The sequence below is a fragment of the Vigna unguiculata genome, chromosome 3 (assembly GCF_037176805.1).
Source record: "Vigna unguiculata cultivar grain cowpea cultivar isolate G323 ecotype 2 chromosome 3, ASM3717680v1, whole genome shotgun sequence".
NCBI classification, from domain to species: Eukaryota; Viridiplantae; Streptophyta; class Magnoliopsida; order Fabales; family Fabaceae; genus Vigna; species Vigna unguiculata.
The window spans coordinates 16,443,837-16,452,881 of record NC_140794.1 but is presented as its reverse complement, the minus strand read 5'-3'; the positions used below and the strand labels follow the sequence as shown (position 1 = coordinate 16,452,881).

At 34.3% G+C, this 9,045-nt stretch overlaps 1 protein-coding gene and 1 pseudogene across 3 annotated transcripts; both read left to right on the top strand.

The window, feature by feature from the left end:
* The first annotated feature begins 1,409 nt into the window (after positions 1–1,409).
* EMB2794 (Tetratricopeptide repeat (TPR)-like superfamily protein) lies at positions 1,410–4,980 on the top strand. 3 transcript variants are annotated; one of them, XM_028060027.1, is made up of 3 exons: positions 1,410–4,070; positions 4,205–4,338; positions 4,723–4,980. In XM_028060027.1, exon 1 carries the CDS (start codon positions 1,554–1,556, stop codon positions 3,807–3,809), a length of 2,256 nt encoding a protein of 751 aa, XP_027915828.1. In that variant the 5' UTR covers positions 1,410–1,553; the 3' UTR covers positions 3,810–4,070; positions 4,205–4,338; positions 4,723–4,980. The 3 variants fall into 3 exon arrangements, with proteins under 3 accessions (XP_027915828.1, XP_085526894.1, XP_027915827.1); XM_085670768.1 differs by having other exon boundaries at positions 4,205–4,629; XM_028060026.1 differs by having other exon boundaries at positions 4,205–4,980.
* A 127-nt stretch (positions 4,981–5,107) lies between these two features.
* LOC146887528 (uncharacterized) lies at positions 5,108–7,851 on the top strand (annotated as a pseudogene).
* The last annotated feature ends 1,194 nt before the right edge of the window (positions 7,852–9,045 follow it).

Genomic DNA, 9,045 nt, shown 5'->3' with positions numbered 1-9,045 from the left:
TGAAGGATCTTGAAAAGGCAAATTTTTTGTTTGAGATTACAAATTGAGTATTTAAACAAAGGTGTTTTTTATACATCAGGAGGCATATATAATTAAGGTGCGTAAAATATTCTAAATGGACAAATAACATTCATTATGCACTATAATAGTTATGAGGTCGTTACATGTTGATAAATGCTCTTCTTAGACCTTAAGAAAATAATGAAGATCTTCTTGGTCCAGAAGCACCATATCTTAGTGCCATAGAAACACTAATGTATCTAGCTAATTATACTCAACCTAATATTACATTTGCTGTAAATTTTTTAAGCAAGACATAGTTCTTCAACTACAAGAAGAAAATGGATTGGAGTAAAACATATACTTCGTTACTTTAAGGGAACTACGAATATGAGCTTATTTTATCCAAATGATTCAGAATCATACCTAATGGGTTATGTATATACATGTTATTTTACATATTCTCATATTGTCACAATGGTTGATCACAAACAAGATGTTTGTTCACATGTGGTAGCACAATGGTTTCATGATGGTATATGAAACATACCATAGTAGTAACATCGTCTAATCATACAAAATTACAAGAAAAGTTGTGAATATGTTTAGTTAAAGTCTATAATTGAACATGTGCAAGAAACTTGTGACTATCTCTGACAAAGATAGAATCAACAACCATATATGAAGACAATAGTGTATTGTTCAATTGAAAGGATAATATAGATATCCAAAAATTCATTCAATGTGAAAATATGACAGGTCTATTTATAAAGTCTTTGCCAAGAAGAACTTTTGAGCAAATGATTCATAAGTTTGGACTTCGTCACCTTAATGATGTAAGTTTACATGAGAGGAGGAAGAAATAAAATATTTGATAAACAATATTGTATTAAAGAATACAAAATGTAGTACTTTTATTCCTTAGGTTTTCTTATCCCAAAGGTTTCTTCTAGTCAGGTTTTAATGAGGTACATACTCTTGTCAATGGACATCATTCAGGGGGATGTTATGAATTAATGTTGCCCATTGATTTGATATAGTTATTCTTATGATTATGATTGATATGATTGATACTCATATGATTTATTACTCTTTATGTAAATATTTATATTAACTAATTAATTTGTTTCTTCGTAAATTACATATTGTATATGTTGTATCAGTAGTTACAGACAAAAAATGGTTCTTTATTCTCTTATTATCTATTATTCTTTCTATTCTTTTTTATTATTAGCTTTATTTTATAACAATTTTATCATGACATTTTTTAATTCCAAAAACTACTAACATAGTCTCACAATTTAAAGTATTAGCACGGAGATTTACTCAAAGTTAATTTCACACGTTTATTTTATAGAAAAAAATAAAGTAAAATAAAATTGACTATGAAACTAAACAGAACAGAACGAATGACCGTATCTCCCATAAACCCTAATATCGTTATTTCATTCATTCTTGTTCCATCAATACTAGCAATGAAACCCTTCGTATTTTTTCAACATCAATCCCCAATATGAAGGATCAAAATCCAGTTGAAGTTGTTTTCACTAAACATGTTGCTTTTTGTGCGCAACATTGGTGGCAAGGCCTCACTGCGAGTAAGCTCTTTCTATTCCTCGTCCCTTCAAAACCCTTTTCCTCTTTTCTCCAGTCCTTCATTCCCCTCCTCTGAAAATTCAATTTTTTCTCGCCCTATGATTTGGTTCACCAGCTTTCTGTGTGTTATGAGATGCCCATTTGTCTCTAAATCTTCATTTGATGACATTGCTTCCGAATCAATGCGTAGTTTCTTGCAACAGGACGGTCCCCACATGTTTGATTCGGCACTGGCACCCATTTGGGTGTCTATGGTTTTGGTGAAGCTGAAAGGGGACCCAAAATCGGCCCTTAAGTTCTTCAAGGAGGCAGGGTCTCGAGCCGGGTTTCGCCATGCCGCTGAGTCTTATTGCGTTTTGGGTCACATTTTGTTTTGTGGGAGGTTTTATCTTGATGCCAGAAATGTAATTAGGGAATGGATTTTGTTGGGGAGGGAGTTTCCTGGGGTTGACTTCTTTGATATGTTGTGGTCTACAAGGAATGTTTGTAGGCCTGGGTTTGGAGTGTTTGATACTTTGTTCAGTGTTTTAGTGGATTTAAGGATGCTTGACGAGGCTAGGCAATGCTTTTGGAAGATGAACAAGTTTAAGGTTCTACCAAAAGTGAGGTCTTGTAATGAGCTTCTTCACAGGCTTTCAAAATCAGACAAAGGGAATCTGGCATTAAGTTTTTTCAAGGACATGGTTGCGGCTGGCCTCGAGCCTTCGGTTTTTACGTATAATACAGTGATAGGCTGTTTGGCCAGAGAAGGGGACTTGGAAATTGCAGGTAGTTTGTTTGAAGAAATGAAATGTTTAGGTCTTGTGCCGGACATTGTCACTTATAATTCTCTCATTGATGGTTATGGAAAGGTAGGGTTATTAACCAAAGCAGTTATTGTATTAGAGGAAATGAAAGATGCAGGATGTGAACCAGATGTGATAACATACAATTCTCTTATTAATTGTTTTTGTAGATTTGAAAGAATTCCTCAAGCTTTTAACTATCTGCATGAGATGAAGCAAAGACAATTGCAGCCAAATGTTGTGACTTATAGTACACTAATTGATGCATTTTGCAAAGCAGGCATGATACTGGAAGCAAATAAATTTTTTGTTGACATGATACGGGTGGGTCTTCGACCCAATGAGTTTACATATACCTCTCTGATTGATGCAAATTGTAAAATAGGCAATCTCAATGAAGCGTTTAAATTGGCAAGTGAGATGCAGCAGGCTGGGGTTAACTTAAATATTGTCACCTACACTGCATTACTTGATGGTCTTTGTGAAGATGGAAGAATGAGAGAAGCAGAAGAATTATTTGGGGCATTGTTGAAAGCTGGATGGACTCTTAATCAGCAGATTTATACTTCCCTTTTTCATGGATATATCAAGGCCGCTATGATGGATAATGCCATGTATATCTTAGAGGAAATGAACAAGAAAAACCTCAAACCAGATGTGTTGTTGTATGGAACTAAAATATGGGGCCTTTGCAAACAAAATAATATACAAGATTCTGAGGCTGTAATTCTCGAAATGATGGATTATGGTCTGACAGCAAATAGTTATATATATACAACCCTTATGGATGCATATTTTAAGGTTGGGAAAACCACAGAGGCTGTTAATCTATTCAAGAAGATGCTAGAATTAGGTATTAAGACTACAGTGGTAACATATGGTGTACTAATTGATGGTTTATGCAAAAAAGGTTTAGTTCAACAGGCTCTTAATTACTTTGAGCAAATGACTTTAACGGGTTTGCAACCTAACATTATGATTTATACATCACTGATTGATGGTCTCTGTAAAAGTGATTGTGTTGAAGAAGCCAAGGATTTGTTCAATGAGATGCTCGATAAGGGAATCAGTCCAGATAAATTAGTTTACACTTGTTTGATTGATGCGAATATGAAGCATGGAAATCCCGAAGAAGCTTTGAATTTGCGAAATAAAATGGTTGAAATAGGTATGGTGCTAGACCTGCATGCTTATACTTCACTTATTTGGGGGTTTTCTCGTTATGGTCAAGTACAACAGGCAAAGTCCTTCCTAGATGAGATGCTCAGCAAAGGTATTATTCCTGATCAAGTTCTCTGCATTTATCTATTGAGAAAGTATCATGAACTAGGCGACATCAATGAAGCTCTGACACTTCATGATGATATGATGAGGAGGGGCCTAATTTCCGGGACTATTGACATAACAGTTCCTTCTGTACAGAGTTGAGTGGGAAAGCATGTTTTTCGCATGTGGTTTACTGTCTAGATTCCTTCATTTTATACGAGTGTTCAATGGCATCATTGAAAGGAATTTGATGTGTTATTATATAATTGATGCAATCTTAGTCTCAAGACAGTGGATTTTCTATGATGTAAATCCTGAGCTTTTGGGACTTGCACATCAATAATCATGTTCTCGTGTGATAATCAAGACAACCATAACGTGATGTTTTCCTGGTATGAAACCAATTGGCTGATATAATAACTAGTAAGTTCATAATTACAGCTACTGGACACTATTCTTCTATATACTTCATTTATTTCCATATCAAGTTACATAGTTGATTGATGCAAGTTGTCTTAGAGTCTTATTCCTTTTGATACTGTGCATTCTTTCTACAGCTGTGTTACAACATTGCACAAGCTTAGTGCTTCCCAATCAGGCACCGATTTTCGGAGAGCAGCAAATCTTTAGTGGCGGATGTAGAAAAGTTCAGCCATAGGGGGATGCCCTTTTCACCACTTAGACATGCAAGGTGTATGATACTTTCTTTGCATTTAATTTAACATGCAACCATAGTCGTGATCTTAAATCTCTTTTTTAGATATTGGCCCCTGTACGGAAGCTTCTCTGTTTTACGAGAAAATGTATTTTCTCTTAAAATCTTCCATTACACAGTTCATACAGTTCCAAAGTAATCTTTATGTTGATAATAACTGTCGGCATTACCATTAGTGTTAGGTACTACTTCTTAGTTTAATCTAACAAATCAGTTTATTTGCTCGGAGATTGTAATTGAGGAGAGTTTTTCGTTGCTAATAAATAGGTAAGTCTAAGATAGTTTTCTCCCATATATATATTTCTACATATTTAAAGCTAACAGAAAACAGGCTGATTATCAGCAGTATATTATTATCAGGTTGTTCACTTGTTTCGAAGCTGAGGCGTGATATGCACCTGATACGGTCTTCTTTCTTAAGCTTTGTGCAAGCTGCTAGTAGATGACATGGATCCAAAATATCTAGAGCTAGAAACTTGTGAATCTTCAATGGTTGGACATATATGTGTATTCAGGTTTCTCTTCTCTCCCCAACCTTGTACCTAACGAAGACAGATACAGTCTAAATATCAGGTGTATATTTGTATTTATTTATTTATTTATTATTTGTTTTTGTCACTCTAGTTCTTGATGCTAAGAAAATTCCAAATAAGTTCTTCAAATTTTCAATCCTTTGACGACTTACATATCATATCTTAAATTTAACTATTTATTGTTGTTTTGATCCAAAACATGTAAAATTATGATTTAAGTCCATGGTTATCAAACTCGCGAGTTGACTCTTTAACTTGGATGAATTTATGGTCATGCCTTGCGAGTTAACTTGCAAGTAAACTCAGTTTTCAAGTAGAATCGGTGGACTTAGACCTGGAATCGCAAAGATGGTCCGAACTCACGAGTTTCTAGATTAGGGCTCCCTTCTTTCAATATCAGACTCTTTCTTTTTCGTTCTTCATAGCTGCTTTGAATCCACTACATCACCCTCTTGCGTATCCTTCACGTTGTTCGTTTTTGTTGGTTGCGTCTTCGTCGACCACCATCCTACGGTCGTCCTTGGTCGTGTGGCCCTCGCGTCTTACTCTATGGCGCTCACGCTTGTTGTCGACTATCATCCTGTTGTCGAGTTTACGAGCGTCGCAACCCTCTGTTTTGCACACTCTCACTAGTTCAAGAGTTGATGATCCTCTATTTGCATTGTGTGTAAGTGAACTTTATTTTACTTACTCCCCATCGCATTGTTCAGTATTTTATTTTTTACAAATTTTATTTGAACACAATACACTACACTAGTGAATAATGTTTTTATTTGTTAATTTGTAGTGAAAAACTTAGACCATTATATCTGGAAATGCATCAAATTCAATGGATACTAATCTAAGTGCATTCTCATCTGTTAAGAGTAGAAATAAAAATGCTATGGGAAACTGGTCTGATATTGGATGGAAACACAGGTTGGATATTAGTGACAATGGTAGAAAGGTTAAATGTAACTATTGCTCAAAGATTGTGAGTGGAGGAATATTTAGATTCAAACATCATCTTGCTTGAACTATGGAGGATTCTAAACCTTGTGCCTCTGTTTCAGAAGAAATTAAAAATTTGATAATAAAGATAGTTGCAGAAGTTAAGCACACTTCATTAAAGAGAAGAAATATCATTGATGAAGACGATGAAGAAAGTGGGAGTGTTGAAGGAGGACATACGTTGTTTGGTTTTAAAGGAAAACAAACAGTTGCCACTATCAGTAGGGGGAACCCAAGCAACTATAAATCAAATGATAAAAAAAGGATTCAAAGAAGTTGATGCTCATGTTGCTGAAGTCTTTTATACCAGTGTCATTCCTTTTAATGTAATTAGAAATCCAGCATTTGCAAAGATGTGTGAAATGATTGGTAAATGTGGAGTTGGCTACAAACCACCATCTTATCATGATATTAGATAGAAGCTTTTAAAACAAGCTGTGAACAAAACATATGTAATCCTTGAAGAATATTAGGTGTGAAAAAGAATTGGTTGTACTGTTATGTCTGATTGTTGGACGAAAAAAAAGGCATTCTATTTGCAACTTCCTCGTGAAGTCCTAAAGGGATGATTTTTCTTTATTCATTTGACACCTTAGACATTTCAAAAACAACTGATAAAGTATTCAAGATGTTAGATGGCGATGTTGAGTTTGTTGGAGAAGAAAATGTAGTTCAAGGTATCACTAATAATGCTACAAATTTCAAGGTAGTAGGAAATATGTTGATGCAAAAAAGGAAAAAAATTGTATTGGACTCCATGTGTTTCACACTACATATATTTGAAGATTTTGAAAAGAATTTGAAGGTCCATAAATTGACGATCAAGAAGGGAAGAAAGATTACCGTTTACATTTATGGAAGAACAATATTGATTTTCTTGTTGAAAAAGTTCATTAAAGGTAGAGACTTGATAAGACCAAGTGTAACTAGATTTGCCACAACTTATTTGACTCTTGCTCTTGTCTTCATGAATTGAAGACATCATTGTTGACCATGTTTAGTTTTGAGGAGTGGAAGACAAGCAAGTTTGGAACTTCACAAGAAGGGAGAAGAGTAGAACGTGTGGTATTAAACAACTAGTTTTGGAAGAATGTCTCCACATGCTTGAAAGCTACTGCCCCTCTTATATTGGTCTTAAGATTGGTGGACTCAAATGTCAAACCTGCCATGGGTTTCATTTATGAAGAGATGGACTATGCAAGAGAAGATTTGGTTTAATTTTAAAAATATTAAGAGTTAAAATTTCAAACTTTTACTCATTCAAAGTTTAATTACTTATGTGTGAAATTAATTGGGTTGGTATTGAATGTAGTCATGAAGAGGTTTGGAGAATAATTGATGCTCGATGAGATAATCAACTTCATAGTTCTTTGCATGCAGCTGCTTATTTTCTCAACCTCAACTTCCATTATGAACCTAACATTAAATGTGATGATGGAGAGGTGAAAGAAGGATTGTATATATGCATGAGAAGATTAGTCCCATATTTTGCAAATTGTTGAATTTCATTTTGCTAGAGGACTTTTTGGAATGGAAGATGAAAAGGAATGCCAGAAAGCATTAAATCTTGGGAAATGGTGGGAGATGTTTGTGGATGGAATTTCAGAGTTGAAAAGATTTGCTATTTGAATTCTAACTTTGACTTGTAGTTCTTTGGGATGTGAGCGTAATTGGAGCTCATTTGAAATGGTAATTTAAATTATTGATAATTTATAATTTTCTTTATTAGGTTTATATCTTTGATTGACGCATGGGAGTGCATCTAGACTCCGATCGTGACGATCTCGACGACAATGTGGTCGCCTGTCCAAGACGAGTTGAACCGTATAGTTGTCAGTCGAAACTGATGCTTCGACGATAATGACAATAGGCAATGGCAGTGATGGTTTGAATGAGCAGGGGCGACAACATTATTTCAAAAAACCTTATGCTCTAGATATCATGTTAAATATATAATCAAAAACTATATGAGATTAATCACCCTGGTGTAGAAAATACACATAGGGTACTATATTTATAATAAAGAAAATTATGAACTAAGCCTAAATTACAAATAATGGTAGAAAATAAATAATAATAGAAAAACAAAAGATTATATCTAATATATCTAACATAATAGCATTATAGACTTTCAAAGATTGAAATTGTCATTTATTTAATAAGTGGCACAAAGAATGAACAACTAAATGGGACAATGTGCCAAAACAATACAACTACATTATTGGTAGAGCTATCAAAATGTGTCACTCGGCCTAGTCCGACCTGGTCCATCACAGGTTGACCACTTAGTAGGCCAATCCAACCCGAGTCATTTATTAGTGGGCCAAAAAAATTGAACCTGACCTTGTCCATCATGGGTTGGTGGGTTAAATAAGTCTAATCATTGGCTCACTTAATTAAAAAAAACAATTCTTTTCTTTGGTCATTAAAATACTAAACTATAATTCTGATTAAAATTTAAATTAACTTGAATACAATCCAAAATGATGTCAAACTCCAAATACAAACCAAAATCACAAAAATACGAATTATTATCTAATAACAAATTATAAACAACTCAACTCAACCCGAATGCAAAGTCCAACATAATATAAAACACTTGTGCGATCCTTTATTTGTGGATTGGTGAGCCAACTTGACTCATCACTAGTTCAATTCGGGTGAGCCGAGTTCTTGGTGAGCCGAGTTCTTGAAATTTTTTTTAACCCGATTTGAACTCATGATGGGTCAAATTGGTCCACAGATTCTAATCCATTTTGACAGTTCTAATTATTGGGTATGTCGCAGTATCTTTCATGAATATACTAGCATGAATCTCACTCCCATTTTCGGTGTATGTGGATACATAATCCTATAATGAACAGGGAATAGTGGTACACAAGTAGCATACATTTTGGTTAAATATGATTTTTTTCGTTTGTAAGTTTTGTTCTTAAATTAATTATATATCTACTTTTGTTTTTGCACTTTACAAAAATAATGTAAAACAACTTCTCTAGCAGATGACACAAAGATTATATCATAGTCTATCGTAAAACTCCATTTATCACAAGCATTTGCTATAAAGAATGTTGCATACTTTTAAAAAACATGTTTTAAAAATAATTTGAGAACAAAAGATACACTTAATTCTTAGTTTTTGTGAGCATGAAGAAACTGT

Bases quoted from the DNA above. Each gene is read 5' to 3' on its own strand.
- EMB2794 (XM_028060027.1), top strand. From the start codon at position 1,554: ATGTTGCTTTTTGTGCGCAACATTGGTGGCAAGGCCTCACTGCGAGTA.